Here is a 16,818-nt window from a genome sequence, read left to right on the forward strand (position 1 = left end):
AATATGTTTGAGTTTCATTGACATCTAAACGTAAGCTCAAGTTTTTATTTTTATTTTTTTTCAAATTGAATTGGATATTCCGTTTCTCTTTCATGGCTTTCCCGAGTCATTAGTTTCCCACTACGTAAGCATATTCATGCACTCTTTGCTTCACTATTGACAGATTAACTGACTCGGCCTGCGTTTGGTTTCATAGTAGGATTTTAAAATCAGATTTTGATTTTGATTTTGAGTGGTATAAATGGGGCCTACCTTTGACTTTGTATGTGTTATGTTGTTTTGTTGAGGAAAAAAGTGGTATAAATGGGGCCCACTCTTTGACTTTGTATGAGTTATTTTGTTTTGTAATGGGTAGAGTTAAAGTTAGAATTGTGATTTTAAAATACCATTGAGAAACCAAACAAGCCCTTAATGTTTTAGCCGTTTATTCTTCTTAAAATTTAGTTTATTAATTGCCTAATATAATGAGTTATTCACCCAAAAAAAAAAGAGAGAGAAGATTTATTGTATATAATGCAGTTGACTGTGCTTTAAGTGGGCAAACCGTACGACTTGCATATAGACATGCATTGCGAGGTAGAAAATTAACATCTCGTGATCAGTATGAACTGACACCCAAAGAGGTCTTATCAAAAAAATAATAAGTTACGATATAGAAAAACTGAAGCGCGCGTTATATTAACATATTATCTAATCTCGATTAACAAATCCAAATATAGTTCGATTTTATATTCGTACTAAAATTTTTATCAGTTCATGCAACGCATGAGTTTTCACCTAGCCAATTATTATTTTTATTTTTTAATTTTATTTTTGCTAATCCGGGGTGTTCAGGCATCGCCCGACTAATCTCTGGGGCTCTGTGAACCCCCGGCGGCACATAGAGCGGGTAATCACACCAAAAACGCTCCGGTGGCCCCAAGGGGATTTGAACCCGAGATTGGATGCAAACTTAAGCGCACCTTAACCATTAGAGCAAACCCCTTTTGCCTGCCTAGCCAATTATTTATTACTTCTGTATGGGGTTGATGTTGATATTGAATAAGAGGAAGAAATAAAACAGACAAAAGAGGAAAATGAGAGGGAATGGGGAATACAGATGGGGTGGCAACCATGCAAGCAATTTAGCCAGCCAAGTGGGATATGCCCTTCTCAATCTTCGTTACTTTCGCCCAAAACCAACAAAGGTCGACACTGTCGAGCACTGGACTCCAAATCAAGGGGATATCTCTGGGGATTAATTCGATCTCCGGCCGGGGGGGAGTTTTCGAGCAGATTCTATTCTTAAATAAGGTCAAGTGGATCGTGACAGATGAAGTGTTCGGCTTGAATAAACGCCAAAACGTTCGATGTTTTAGCCTAGTGCGGGTTTCGGTCTATTAGACTCAGCAGTGGTGCCGTGAACGGCAGAAATGAACGGTCAGTAAATGCCACGAGATGAGAGTCATGTTGTCGAAATTCGTATGGTGCGTGAACGAGCAAGAGGACGCCCGGTTCACAAATTTGGCACAGGTTCCATCTCTCGGATATCATACGTTTTGCCTTAAAGGAGATCGCAAAACCTTATTCAGGAAATCTTGGAAGCTGAAAGGCTCCAATGACAAGTTTATGCAAAAAAAAAAAAAAGAAGAAAAATTACCAAAAGAAAATTTGCGTGAGTTTAGAGAGTATGATTTCTCATCGGGCAAGCAATGCACAGAACTCGCAAACCGACGATACACGAGAAAGGACGTTACTTCAAATGAATCATTCAGTCAATATGCAAGCATTATATTCCACTTTGAGCAAGGATGGAGCTAAGCAATTTATTTCAGGGGGCAACCTTCAAAAAAAATAAATATCAAAAATAAGTTTCCATTTATATTAATTCAAGTTTATGGCATAGGGTTTGGCAATTACTTAATGTTGGTACTAATGAAGGACTAAATTAAAGCAAAAGCTAAAATTGTTCATTAGTTTCTCAATCCCTACAAACCCAATAGGATTGAATTAGTGATTAAAGGCGGTAACACGGTAGTCCCCTTATAAATGATGTAGGAGAACACTTCTCGTAAACTTGCAGGATGTTCACGTAAACTATAATAATTAAATTTAACATTTTGATATTTTTTATATTCCAATCTACTTTAACATTTTGATATTTTTTAATATTTTGATATTTTTTTTTACATTACAGTCCACTTCCCTGCAGTTTTAGCTCTTGTTCCTTGTTAGACTACTTACCACTTACCACACATAATTCACTCGTGCGAAGATCGCGTAGATCATATAGATAACGGACTTAAGTGAGACCAAACTGGAAAATCCACAGTGCACATGGGACGAAACATGAACATCCGTGGTTAAAAAATTTTGGGGCAAAAGTAGGTGACATTTGCAAATAGGGTGCAAATTAGATTGATTACCAAAGTTGAGGGTGCCAAATGCAATTAGAGACTTTTATGTCCTGAATTTTCTGATGCTTTTCGGGGTAGACATTAATTCGAGACGGCCCAAAAACTTCCCCTCCGCTCTTCTGTGGAGGAAACTGAACCATCCCTCTGAGCTCAGCCCCCCAAAAACAGAGAGAGAGAGAGAGAGAAGCTCTCGACGACGCAAGTAGCAAATCGGACACCCATATAAGGGAAGGGGGAGGCGAGAAGGGAAAGGCGGAAAAAGAAGAAGAAGAGGAAAGAGGAAGAAGAAGTGCAAGAAGCACGAGGAGAAGAGCAAGAGAAAAAGAATAAGAAGAAATGGCTTTGAAGCTCAACACCAACGGCCCATTCCTCCAATCCCAAAAGCTGTCATCCTTTGCGCTCCCTCCAATGGCCAACAACCTCAGCCTCAGATCTCCCAAGTTCGTCATGGCCTCCACTCTCCGCTCCGGGTCTAAGTGAGTCCCATTCCTCCTTCCCCTCACTGATCGATTCTTTCTGTCCGGCTCTGTCGATCTTCGGAGTGCCCTTCTCGTCTTTCTCCTTATTGATTGAGCTTTCCTGGATCTGGGTATTATCTGATTTGTTTGCTTTCTTTTCTTGTTCCCGTTTCACACTCAATTGTTCCCGTGATGTCAGCTGCTTTTCCTCTTCCACTCGCTCGAATGCCAGAGCTTTGGCAGTGATGAATGCAAGAAAGGATCGAAATTTTTTTAAGACGTATTGGCTTGAAAGTGGGTTGATTCATTTGGGTTCTCTGTGATCTTCTCGTTAATCAGTCAGAGTTGTTCTTGAATCATGTGGGATGTTGTCTTTTTTCTGCAGTTGAATGCATTGATTTTCAATTCTTCTTTGATTGAGGATTCATGCAGTGTGGCTGTACTCTCATGGCTGTGTCCTATTTTCACTCCAATATGAATTTCTTGAGAAGGGCAGTCGAGTTTCGGAGTCCCCAATGTGGGATCTTATTTATATAATGTTCTGCAAAAACTTTTCAGCCCGAAAAGGAAAAAAAAAAGATTCTTTTTTTTTTCCTGACAGCTGAAAAACATACTGAGATTATTTAAAAAGATTCTGCAATTTTCTATCTTTCATCATATATTATATATAATATATTTGGGATTCCGTGATGGGTTTTCACCGGAGACAAAAGGAACCCTTAAATTCATTTTTTTCGAGTGTTTATGTTTGTTGAGAAAAAAATCACTCACTTGCTTCTAATTTTCAACAGCAAATCCACCTAACCTCAATAATACATTTTGATGTACACATAGATTAAAAAACCTGACGTCTCAGTGCATTTGCTTTAGCAGATTCAATGCAGCATCTATTTGTTGGTGAAAATCCTACCACGGAATTTCCAAAAGTTTGATAAATACCTGTTTTTATTCCTCCGCAACTTCAAAAGAAATTCCGGGGTTATTATTCACTCGAAATTTAAGTTGCTTGTTGCTATCTGTGAAGATTCATGTGATGGGTCTTTCTGCACATTAAAGAAGGTCGTGTACCATGTCTTTCTCGATCTTTAGACAGTGACAGCTACCAAGCTGATTTTGCATCCCTGCGAGTGCTTCTTTTAATGTTTATGGACCATGAGAAGAAAATCGAGATTGTAGTTGAAAGTGTGTTATTTTCTAGAGGATTCTTTTGCAAAAAAACTGTTTTTCCTGGATGATGTGATAATTTGTCTGGCTAACTTTTAGGTTGTCAATGTGTCAAAGGGTAAAACTAAAATGGTTTGTCCGGTTCTATAGAATTCTGCAAGATTTTTCTTTGTTAAATATTAATGTTGAAATTTCTGGGATTTCTTTTATAATGAATATTGGCTTCCATTTCTCTGGAGTATAATTTATGGCCATGACTTGGCAACTGAAAATCCGGCCTTTTCCAGTTTTGTTGTAATTTTATGGAGATGTTGTGGTCTAGATGATTCCGTGCAATGCCTCTAATTTTCCAATTTGCAGTTATCGTACATGCATGGCTTGTCTCCATCAGTTGGACTTGTATGGAGTTGGTTGGGACATTTATTCGTTGGTCTACTCATACAGCATGTATATCACTTATGTTACGGAATGTCCTGTATCCATTATACCCAACGAAATTTTTAAGAGATTAATTATTACCCGCAACCCTTTCTGCATGGGAGGATATGAAATGTCAGGCTTACTGCAATCTGGTGTATTTAATTAAAGCTCGAACGTGTTATTGAACGTGCTTATGCATCGACTGTTATGGGCGACCACCCAACATTGAAACTCAATTGGATATGTGCAGTTGAGAGAGGACTACCTCCTGAAATTAGTTCATTTATTGAGCTTAAATAAAAAAATTGACTTTAAAATGCTTGTTTTCAATCTATTGAGTGCATGAAAGTCCATATGTTGTGTTTCCTTGTACTGTAGCTGCTGCTGCTTCTGCCACCTGTGACTTTGTCTTCATCTGAAAGTTTTCTTTCTGTTCGGACAAGTCATCAAGTGTGTGGACTTTGTGCAGCTTAATGCATGTTACGTGTGTTGTCTGCCTCTTCACCTCTGCTAGCATTGAATGTGATCCCAGAGTCTAGGTGTATGTGGCTTGTCTTTGATAAATAATCGATTCTTGTAAAACAACCAATCATAGAAGAATTCAAATGGGATCTATCCTGCATATTGTATATAAAGCAAATTTTTAATACTTTTTTTCTTTATATATTCGGTTTTTCTTTTTTCCTTCGAAGAAAATTATAATTTTGTTTGATCTCTTGATATTATATGAATATTTCCTTTTCAGTTATTGTTTCAAGATCTATCTTAATATTATCTATGCGTATTTCCTAGAGCATATCCTTCACAATCAGCAAAATCGTTCGATGTTATTTTCACATCTTGTCTTTTCTGGGTGTAGCGTGGCATTGTTATTTTAACACCAGTTGTAGGTGAAGCACGTAGCAAGTTGTTTGTTTTGTGGAGTGGACCTTTTTCCCTTAAGATTCCAGTCTTGGAATATGTGGATTTTTCTAATGGAATGATCTTTAGACGGAGTAGAATTACTTGCATAACCAGTGCATTTCCATAAAATTGCATGTTCTGCCCCTGCGGTTGGCAGGTAAAGCTTTTGCTGTCATACTTCATGATGTTGAAAAAGTGTTTCAGTTCTAGAGTGGATGCATTTCAAGGATGTTAAGTGATGGCTTATTTGGGTTGATCAGTCATGAAGAGAATCATATCGACTTAAATAATCTATTACGAACAAAAGCATTCGTTTTTAGTACAAATTAGCTTAATTAGAACCATACTTAGCTGTTTCTTCAAGGGCATTTTTGGTTGTGTGCCGATATTTAGTAGTGTCATGGAAACGTAAGTTGCTTATATGGGACAAATTCTCGACCAGCAATGCTAGTATATAACTGCGATTGATTGTAATTACTATGACGGTTATCCTTGTGTCTTCAGGATGATGAATTAGTATAAAATATTTGAACTTTTTGTGAATGCAGAGAGGTTGAGAATGGCAGGAAGCCGTTTATGCCACCTCGAGAGGTGCACGTGCAAGTGACCCACTCAATGCCTCCCCAGAAGATAGAGATCTTCAAATCACTGGACGAATGGGCCGAGCAGAACATTTTGGTCCACCTAAAGCCTGTCGAGAAGTGCTGGCAACCCCAGGATTTTCTTCCCGATCCTTCCTCTGAGGGGTTCGAAGAGCAAGTAAATGAACTGAGGGAGAGGGCAAAGGAAATCCCTGATGATTATTTCGTTGTATTAGTTGGAGACATGATCACAGAGGAAGCACTTCCAACTTACCAGACGATGCTTAACACTTTGGATGGGGTTCGAGATGAAACTGGTGCGAGCCTCACTTCTTGGGCTATTTGGACTAGGGCATGGACTGCAGAGGAGAACAGGCATGGTGATCTTCTCAACAAGTATCTCTACCTTTCAGGAAGGGTAGACATGAGGCAGATTGAGAAGACAATCCAGTATTTGATCGGATCAGGAATGGTGAGATATTACTTTACCTTACATTGCTTAAAAATTGATAGTTATGTCTGAATCAGCTTGCATGCAGTTCCATTGACCCCAAGAGAATCTTTTGCATAATAGGACACGACAAAGACTATATAAAGAGAGCACATTTTAAACGACAATTTCAAATTAAGAGATTATTGGTTCTTTAATATCAGGGGTGGTGTTATGCATAGATTATCTTGAATTCACTGGTTTCTGAATCCTTAGTTTAATGCGGCGATGGCTTGTGTATCAACAGGACCCACGTACAGAGAACAGCCCTTACCTTGGGTTCATCTACACCTCGTTCCAAGAACGAGCAACTTTCGTCTCTCATGGGAACACCGCGAGGCTCGCGAAGGAGCGTGGGGACTTGAAACTGGCCCAGTTATGCGGGACCATCGCCTCTGATGAGAAGCGCCATGAGACTGCCTACACCAAGATAGTTGAGAAGCTCTTTGAGATAGATCCCAATGGCACGGTCCTGGCCTTCGCCGATATGATGAGGAAGAAGATCTCGATGCCTGCCCACCTGATGTACGATGGGAAGGACGACAACCTCTTCGAAAACTTCTCTGCTGTGGCGCAGAGGCTCGGGGTTTACACAGCCAGGGACTATGCTGATATTCTCGAGTTCTTGGTGGGCCGATGGAAGATCGAGGAGTTGACCGGGCTCTCAGGAGAGGGGCAGAAGGCCCAAGATTATGTATGTGGGCTGCCTCCGAGAATCCGGAGGCTTGAGGAGAGAGCCCAAGGAAGGGCGAAGGAAGCACGAAATATTCCTTTCAGCTGGATTCACGACAGGCAAGTGACGATCTAAGGTCGGTCTCAGTCCATCTCTTTTCCAAGTACTTTACCTTCCGTTATATCTTACAGCCCGCATGGTTAAAAACTTTAAAATGTTCCCCAAAGAAGAAAGAGATCATTAGTGTTATATGAGAGGTATTTGTATGGGAGTGTCTTCTAAGCTGTGGTATGTACGATGTAGATACAGTTTGTGTCTCTCTTTGTGGGTGTCAAGTTTAGATAATTGTCGGGAAGGGGTGAGCAAGCTGTAGTAGTCCTTTTCGGTCGATGTCTTGCGTTTTCTATCTTTCCTGCAATGTTTTTGTTTCCATTTGAAGTCTGCTTTGGCCCTTTGGGGACTTTGTGTTGAGTGTAACCAGAAAAATTCTGTGCCAATTTTGATGATGGGGACATTCTCTGGTACTTCCCCTGTTTTAAATCCGAGAAATTCTTGTCTCATAGCATGGATGCTGAGTCTTCAATCGGGTTGAGGTTTAGGTTGATGTGTTAGAAGGAAGAAGTCCACTCAAATGTGTTGCTCGACAGTCGGTTTTCCTCAGTCGAAAGACGGAAAATAAGGAAGAAGATGCATTTCAAGTAACTCCGAGTCCTTCCGTCGCACTCGCTGTCACGGTGTCACTGCCCCCTGTACCCCCACCGAAAATTATGTTCTGCACCCTGAAGTTTTTTTGATTGACGAAATTGCACACGAGTTTACATGATGTTGTTTTGAGCCCCCAAAGTTATTGTTTCTTCGCCACTTGCTTAGAGCGCTACCGACAAGCAATGACCGGAATCTTTACTGAATGCTGCCTGCTGATGGCGGGCTGATTCATGTCGTGCACATACACAGTTCGAGCCTGTGAATTGCTCATATTCTCAAGATCCCTGCATCCCGACATTCGGAGGCAAGATGCAGATTGGGATCCGCTAAAGTCTCCGATTGCCAGGTGCAAACTAGTATCATTCGAACTCTACGGATGAAGACTGCAAAAGGGGTTCAAAACGCAAGGTTGATGTTGCCAGATCAACTTACAGTGATACCGAGTCTGCTAAGATACTTTCCGAAGCCATACCGTACCGTTGGCCCCAAGACAATTAATTCTTTGAAACAACGTTAATTTCCTGCATACGAAGACATCATGCCTGAAATTGCTTTGCCCTCCCTCTTATGCTCACAAAATTAATGGTGGATCGGTTCGTTCAATGTATGGTTGATGGGAGAGTAGAAGTTGGTGAAAAGTGCCCATTGACTTGTAAGCTGATATTTTTATCTCCGCAGCACGCTATAAATGATTTCTGGATGTGGGGTCATAGTTAGATCTCAACATCGAGATCGGGTCTCGGTCATTCTCAATAACCATATGATGTCGTCGTGTCGTGTCGTGTCAGAAAATAGTCTCTTATAAAGAAACGGACTTGTCCCATCCTTTACCTCTCTATGCCGACATTTGTGGGATGTGGTTCAAGGTTACTACCAATCTCCACCGAGGCGAATTTCCACAGCAATTTCGAGTCCTAAAAAGTCACTCGACTAGGATATTATGTTCCTTTTGACTCTATTCGACTTAATTAAACCCCTCAAAATGGCCATAAACATAAAGGTAACTCGTCATTATTGTTATTATTCCAAGAATAGAAAACCGAGAAATACATGAAAGCAGGAGGCAAAATTCTATCCAGCAGCAAAGATCGCGTGACGAAATTATACGCAAGTGAAACCACGTTCTCAACTTGAGAGGTTCTAGTAAAGGAAAAGGGGATGGAATAATACTACATCATGGCTCGGGTTGCATTTTCTCGCATTCTTCTCGTATCGACTGGAAAAGAACAGAGGAGAGGTATCGTTCACCAAAGCTTGGGAAAACGACCTGCCAACAATTAAGGGAACTTTAATGAATACAGCGATATTTAAGCAGTACATATAGTGCTGTCGATACACTTCACAGCTACCCCCATAAGCAGAAGAATAGCGGACTCTCAAAGAAAATTTTATTTTTGCAAAGTGGTCCACTAACTATGACCGAAAATAAATTGAGGTCCACCACTCAAAGAGCAATAACAGTGGAGACCACATTAGTCTCTTTAGGAAATTATACTGCTGACTATTTTGGATTTTTTGTCCATTTTTTTCTGGATGAAATATGTGCAAAAGTCTGTGAGAGGTTTAGTCACAAGCCACCATAGATAAAGCCGATCCACAACGCCATTCACTGAACTTAGCCATCATCTTCTAAAATCAATTCTAGATCGGCAGAGTAAAAGTTCGTTATTGAAAGGAGATCGAGGCCTATCATTTAATATCGTTTGCTTTGGTTTCAATATTGACCGCATTATATTGAGAGGGCATTTTCATTTCTTTCAAGAGCCGCATCTTAGGGGACTTACCGCGATCAGTTTCCCAGCATTCTCGGGTCGCTTTGCCACCTTCATTGCAGCAGAAGCTGCCGCTCCAGAAGAAATTCCAACCTGTGACTCATGAAATATATGATTAGGGAGGAAGAGAGGGCAGGGACGGTGAAAGAGAGAATCCTTGATCGTATAATGATTATAATAAGAATTTCAAGAACTCACCAACAAGCCTTCCTGGAGAGCTAGTTGCTTTGCAATTTCAACAGCTTCATCGCTAGATATCTGATACATCAGAAGGTTGAGAATCGGAGCACAAGAGATTGACATGCCATCAAGATAGTGCAAAGGTGTGGTAATGCATTGCATGTCTAGTGCCACAGTAGAACTAGAGAGGGCTATAGCTATGAGAGCTCACTCTCATGAACTGAATCTGTAATTAAGGATACATTTCTGTCTTTCCTGTCTGTCTTTTATTCCAATGACACTATAAATGATACGGCAGCTAACTCCATAAGTTGCATTCAGGGTAAGGAAACAGAAATTAGATGGTAGCAGGGGCATTTTGACATTGTATATAATCTTATATCATATAAGATCAAATTAATATATCCTGCAGATCTTCGCTGACCCACAGTAAAGGAGGAGGAAAAAAATTCAGGGGTTTGACTTTCTTTCTTCAAAATGGATTCCGCTTCCCTTGTTTGAATTTCGACCCTTAAAGGCAACTATAGTGCTCTTGATAGTCCTAAGAGTACTATCAATTGTTCTTTCGAAAGCTAATTCTAAACATCCTCGGAAGAAAGATTCAAACAAGGCCAAACTTTTGCCTTATACCACAGCATAGCACTTTAGAGAACAATTTGTGGTGCAAAGACAGATACCTCAATGACTTCATCTACAATATCCTGATCCAAATTCTTTGGCACAAAACCAGCTCCAATCCCTTGAATCTTGTGAGGACCTAAAATGCATTAAAAGAAGGTAATAATCAAGAAAATAAATGTCATTAGAGTATCAATGTTTAGAAGGAGTGAAGTCTTACCAGGCTTGCCACCAGATATTATGTTGCTCTCTAAGGGTTCCAAACCAATGACCTGGCATGTGGAATAGAAAAACATTCCAAAGCATAACTCTTTTAGGAGGAGGCAATTAACAGAACGTTCCAGCTTATAGCAAAATCGTCACCTTTATGTTGGGATTTTTCTGTTTGAGGTACCGACCAACACCAGTTATGGTTCCTCCAGTTCCAATTCCGGCAATAAAGATATCAACCTTTCCTCTTGTATCTTCCCAAATCTCTGGACCGGTTGTCTCAAAGTGTATCTGCAGGAAGTTATGCCCAAAACCAATTCATTTTAAGTTTAAAAGAACCAAAGCAACTTTTCAAAATCAAGACAGCAGCCCAAAGTCTGATTTCACAGATTTATAAGTTCTTAAGAAAAAAGCCTATTCAACATATTCAGATATAGTGCAACATAAAAGCCGAGAATTTTTCATCTTCAGGAGGATGCTTAAGTTTAGCATGTTAAAGCCCAAGGAAAAGCACAAATAAGAAGGTTAAGGTCTAAAATAATTACAAGAGAAGAAAGAGACAAAAACCTTTGGATTGGCAGGGTTATCAAATTGCTGGAGCATGTAGGCATTTGGTGTGCTTTTTAAAATTTCTTCAGCCTTCTGAACTGCTCCTTTCATTCCTTTTGCGGGATCAGTCAGAACAAGCTCAGCTCCAAAAGCTTTCAGGAGAACCCTTCTTTCCATACTCATAGAAGCTGGCATTGTCAAAATTAATCTATATCCTTTTGAAGCAGCGATGAATGCAAGACCAATTCCTGTGTTTCCACTGGTCGGTTCCACCAGAATACTCTGAGAAATAAAGAATTGGGTCATATGATATATGATTAAAACACAGATAAAAGAAAAGCAGATCCAAATAAACCGGGTAAACCGGGTCTTGAAGCAACTTTTTCAAGTAGCACAGCCCTTCCTCGTGACATAATCAACATGTCAAACATATTAATTGACGAAAGACCACACGTTATCATTTAAATTTTTTGGATACTTTGGTACCGCTATTCAAATATGACATTGACTGTCGAGAAGGCAGATAAATTTTTATGGGAAATCCATTACCTTTCCAGGTGTTATGACCCCTCTCTCCTCTGCATCGGCTATCATACTGTAGCCTATCCTGAAACAATTGTCAAAGAACACAATTCAGGATATCAATCATTCACTCTACAATTTTGCAAAGAACGTGTCAAAAAATGGACATTTCTATAATGAGAGACAGATGATTAAATGTAGAAAATCCTAAAGGAGATGTCCCTTCCCAACACAGTTGCACAAGACAAAGACAAACATGTGATTTCATTTCCCAAGAAGATTGTAGACAAATACAAACACCTAATCTTCCAATACATAAAGGTAAATTTCATCTTTAACACAGAGAAATCATTAGAGACTGGGCGGATTTGATTGACTGATTTAAATTTCAAGATTGGACTAGTTGATTCCTAACAAATTATGGTGATTAAATTGGTTCTAGTCATCAACTTTTCCAGTCTATGGTAACCATATAAAGTAATCTAGCACCAACATTTATAAATGGAAAAATTAAATACGGATGTTTAACCCAGAGTATGCTGGTTGCAGTCCTCTGGCACATCAATAACTAATATTCTTTTTTTAACAATGCTGACAAGTTATTGTACATTAGGTGCTTCATGATATAACAAAGACCAAAATGAGCAATTTCATCTTCTTCACCTGTCCTTTACACTGGAACATGGCTCCATGATCTCAAGCTTGGCAGCAATGTTAGCAACACAACCCTTGACAATGTTATTCAAGTAAACCATTGGTGTTCTCCCAATAAGCTGCACCACCACCCATGCGGTAGAACAAGGTCCTTAGAACATGATAAATGCACTTTCCATAAATGGAAAAAGTGGCAGCTAATAGTACAAGCAAATTAGCATCACAATATGAAATAAACAGCAAAACAACTTCAAAAGCAATATAAAACCCTGCAAAATTGTAAGCTTTTAATTGTTCCCAGAGTTTTCTCAGTGAAAGATTGCATCAGCCATGTACAGAGGATCACCATAATCAAGCACTCCGCTGAGTAATGGAAGTATGGCTAATGATCATTTGAAGACATATACAATTCGGCTAACCTAAAGGCGACCTGTTACTTATCAGCTCCACGGATGATTCGAAAAAAAGTTGTGCGGGCTCCCTAAACTATTATCAGCTACGTATGATTTGAAATAAGTGATATTTTCTTTCAATTGGTATCCCTATGATCTTTACTAAGCAACCCACAAAGAAAAGGCCATTTGCAAATATGCAGATATAAAAGACCGCCCCACCAGGTCATAATGGATCCATCACCGGTAATTTGGCAATCTGAATATGTCTTTTACCGTATGTCCGAAGTTCAAAGTCGTTCAGCTGTAACTTACAGATAGCAAAAGGCATAGCTCGTCACCCAACACCAATGGAGGACTCCTTAGGAACAAAACAAATCTCAAAGCACATTTCCTCATGGAGCCACTTCAAATTTCAATGAACAGTCACAGAATTTGACGCCTCCTCGTCCCATTCAACAGTAAAATCAAGAAGACAAGCATACGACAGCTGAAATTGAAGCCTCAAGACAACGTTGAAACTTGAAAGTCTAATGTAACCGAACTGAGATTTCCATAACACGTGGAACACAGAACAGTTGAGTCATCAACCTGCGTCACGTCATCGGCGATGTTGAGGCGTTCAACCTCCGTCTCAGGCTTCACGGAGACTGCTTTGCAGACCACATAGAAGCCCCCGGAAGTCCTTCGGCCGAGCTCCCTGTCCTTAAGTCTGAGTGGTGCGAAGGAGGAGCAGATCGCAGCGGATTGCCTCAGTGAGCCGAGCTTGGACGGGAGAAGGGAAGTCAACGGGTTGACCACCAGCCACGAAGCTGCGGAGGCAACCATTATCGGGAACTCTGCAGCTCAACGAGAGAGAGAGAGAGAGAGAGTCGTTTGTTGCTGTTTGCCTGCGTCGACTGATTCAAGTTCGAGTCGGCCGACTGATTCTTTCTTCTTCGTCTTTTTCCCCTTTTGCTTGTCCGAGGTATCCCACAAAATTTTAGATCATCCTTTTAAACGCTAATAAAAATTCTTTAATAAAAAATAATTATAATAATTATTCGAGTGATTAACATCAAATTTTTAATTTTATATAATTTAATTAATATTTTTTCACACCACATGACGAGATAGAATTACTTAATAACTTCTCGAGGTATTCGGACTTCACTCGACTAATTATCGGAGCTCCGTGAGCCCTGTTTATAAAGAATAGACGCAGGATCAGTTAATCCTGATTCAGCCAGTGGGCAGCTGTAATTCTGTTGACAACATGATTGCCCAAAGAAAATAATTTATCGACAATTTCTTTTTTCTTTTCTTTTTTTTCTAGTTTAATCTTAACGATATCGAAAGTGATACTACTAATGGAAAGCAAACTGCGTCAAAGCGGGTCAGCATCAAATCATTACTCATAAACTAAAGCGATCAGCACTGAAATTTTGATTGTAAAAAATTAAGAGCATGCTTCGACCGGCCCGACTTATATGGTTATATAATGCATATTCCATCAATTGATCACGACTCACCAACCCCTTTCTCATGGAAAATTTGGAGAAATTAGAGGAACAAATCTAGCCAATCTCGACAACATTTCCTCGGTAACCCTCCTCACGCTCCTTATGAGGAAGCTATTTGATCGATAAAATATCGTAGATTGCGTACTGTCCGAAATGGTAAGCCGATTCCATATCTCAACCACATGAAGAGTCCATCCAGATCGAAATGGACGAAGAAAGGATTGTGTCCACATCCGACCAATGAAATATCTTCATACGTATCCTTTTCAATAATGCTCATTGGGATCACGTCCACATTCATTGGACCCGATTTTTCAACACTTCATCCTACACAAGCAACTTGCCCTTCGGCAGGATTTGTCTCTAGTTCAAGCACTAGGAAGGCAGTTACTCAAGCATATTCATTTGCTAGGCTTAGAATATCCGACCCTGAACTATGGTACTGGGTATGCAATCGACACTTGCAATACCCAGTTAGTACAAAGAGGAGAACTGTTTCAAGAGGAATATTAATCAACTTTCGCAAATTTCGAATTCTCAAGTGCGCCAAGAAGCAACAACGAATCATTAATTGTACATACTCAACTGACACAATACCGCCTTCTAAATGCACCAGCCAAAACCCCGAGACATTGCTGAAAGGGATTCATATGATATCTCAGTCGCATCAGCTAAAACAACCTGACTAACAGTCCCAAGAAAAAAAAAAAAAAAAAAGGGTTCAGATCACATCAGATCTCACCGAGATAAATCTGCTTATCGCTGCTGCAGGACCCGACAATGGGCTCTGTTGGGTGGAACACGCACTCGTTCACTGATCCGGTGTGTCCGGGCAACTTGTACAGGATCCTCCGAGTGGTGGTGTCCCAGATATAAACCATACGATCGGAACTCCCTGCAGTGACCTTACTTCCATCGGGAGACCAGCTACACTTCAGCAGGTTCTTCTCAAAGTTGTGCTGGTGCCCTTCGAGAATCTTCACACACCGGTTCTGCGGGGCATAAGGCCGCATATCCCATATACACAGCTTGCAGTCCATTGCATTAGTGAGAAGGTAAGATCCATCAGGGCTCAACGTCATGCCTGTTATCGTGTCCTGGTGGCCCTTAAGAGTCATGATTACCTCACCCTTCCGAAGGTCCCACACCTTCACGTCATTGTCTATTCCGCCACTGAAGATCTTATCTGACGCGTCGGAGAAAGCAACAGCTGTGATTTGGTACTTATCGGGGAACGTCTGGATCGCTCCCCTCTGACGCATATCCCAGAGCTTGGCCGTCCCGTCATCGGAACCACTGACAACAAGAGGAGGCCCTCTCCTCGAAGAACAGCAGGAATTGACATAAGAAGAATGCTCAGCCATTTTCTTGATCTGCTTCCCAGTCTCGATGTCCCATGCCCGAAGGGTTTTGTCCGGACTAGCTGATATAATCTGGGACCCGTCGGTGGTCCAGTGGAGATCGAGGATGGCATTCTTATGCCCCTTCAAGACCATAAAGTTCTTGCACTCCCCTTGAACGTTCCATAAGAAGATCTCCCTGTCGTGGGACCCCGAGGCAATGACTGTCCCCGAAGGATTGAACTTCAAGGTGTATATAGCACTCTGGTGACCTGCTAATAGCATTATTGGGGATAGCAAGCTCGAAGTTCTCTGCTTTCCGTTTGGGCCCGGACCTTGAGGAGCACTGTGTGGGACAGTGGACCATTCCATCGGCCTCGGACCTGCCACGGACAGGGCACTTTCGCCCTCTCTCGAAGAGGGAACGACTTGCATCATCTCTGCTGCGAACTTATCAACTGGGATAAAATTCGATTTCCCGAAATCCGAATCCTGAAGAGAGATACCAACAGTCTAAAAAATGTAAGAAACTAAGATAGGACAAACCCACGAAGATATATCTAGTTCAACAGTCACATACATACATCTACAATACAGACGGAGGACGAAGAGAAGGATGCAGAGAATAACCGAGCGATTGAAACATTTCTATTCACTTCAGCAATCAATCGATCTATGTTCCAACTACTAAGTTCATTATCCGCATGAAGAAGCTCAGCTCCCTACTACGCGAACCAGAAAACAGAAACAAGATTCATAGGCATTTCCGTTTCAATTACAGCTCATCAGCAAAACAGGTCCTCAGACAGAGAGAGAGAGAGAGAGAGAGAGAGTACTCTGAAGAAGGTTGGAGCAGAAGGGCTTGGTGTGATGGCTTCGAGCTTACACAAACCCTAGCGGAGAAGTCTCAGCACGAACCCTTCCGCTCGCCCTCTCCTCTGCGGCCAGTGCGGACGGGAAAGAAGGAGGAGAGTCACGAAGGTGCGGACTTGATTTTTGCTCGGTGGTCCTTAGCTTGAATCAAATTGCAAAAAGGCCCAGGCCCAGATCTAAAATGCTGCTGTTAGCCCATTAGTAATGGGAGAGATTCATTCTTCTCGTCATGAACAGGAGATGAGCTCTGCTAATTGGCATGGCTCGTAAGTTCGAGCAAAATCAAGACAGATTCGCCGACACTCTCGTTTCGGCTTATTCGGAGGATCCAATTTCGGCAGAAGAGGTGTCCACATTGCTATATGTGCTATATCTCGATGCTTCTAGTTCTCGGTCTGTCATGGCATTCAACGTTA

General features: G+C 40.9%; 3 protein-coding genes across 4 annotated transcripts; 1 reads left to right on the forward strand and 2 right to left on the reverse strand.

Annotated features, from left to right (window-relative positions):
- The first annotated feature begins 2,485 nt into the window (after positions 1-2,485).
- On the forward strand, positions 2,486-7,647 carry LOC116203766 (stearoyl-[acyl-carrier-protein] 9-desaturase, chloroplastic-like). The gene is given in 4 exon segments (XM_031535679.1): positions 2,486-2,872; positions 5,890-6,394; positions 6,660-7,184; positions 7,186-7,647. Coding segments are annotated over 4 exon segments (1,197 nt in total). The 5' UTR covers positions 2,486-2,732; the 3' UTR covers positions 7,213-7,647.
- A 1,126-nt stretch (positions 7,648-8,773) lies between these two features.
- Positions 8,774-13,654, reverse strand: LOC116203767 (cysteine synthase). The gene is made up of 10 exons (XM_031535681.1): positions 13,279-13,654; positions 12,305-12,414; positions 11,669-11,726; positions 11,138-11,401; positions 10,724-10,861; positions 10,581-10,632; positions 10,420-10,499; positions 9,761-9,820; positions 9,575-9,655; positions 8,774-9,057 (listed from the first exon to the last, which is right to left on the reverse strand). Exons 1-10 carry the CDS (start codon positions 13,513-13,515, stop codon positions 8,965-8,967), a joined length of 1,173 nt encoding a protein of 390 aa, XP_031391541.1. The 5' UTR covers positions 13,516-13,654; the 3' UTR covers positions 8,774-8,964.
- A 1,028-nt stretch (positions 13,655-14,682) lies between these two features.
- Positions 14,683-16,526, reverse strand: LOC116203768 (U5 small nuclear ribonucleoprotein 40 kDa protein). Of its 2 annotated transcripts, none has more exons than XM_031535682.1 (2): positions 16,366-16,526; positions 14,683-16,021 (listed from the first exon to the last, which is right to left on the reverse strand). In XM_031535682.1, the coding sequence occupies exon 2, from the start codon at positions 15,965-15,967 to the stop codon at positions 14,921-14,923; it is 1,047 nt and encodes a 348-aa protein (XP_031391542.1). In that variant the 5' UTR covers positions 15,968-16,021; positions 16,366-16,526; the 3' UTR covers positions 14,683-14,920. The 2 variants fall into 2 exon arrangements, with proteins under 2 accessions (XP_031391542.1, XP_031391543.1); XM_031535683.1 differs by having other exon boundaries at positions 14,683-16,042; positions 16,366-16,517.
- Between the last annotated feature and the right edge of the window lie 292 nt (positions 16,527-16,818).

This window comes from Punica granatum, chromosome 4, assembly GCF_007655135.1.
Source record: "Punica granatum isolate Tunisia-2019 chromosome 4, ASM765513v2, whole genome shotgun sequence".
NCBI lineage: Eukaryota > Viridiplantae > Streptophyta > Magnoliopsida > Myrtales > Lythraceae > Punica > Punica granatum.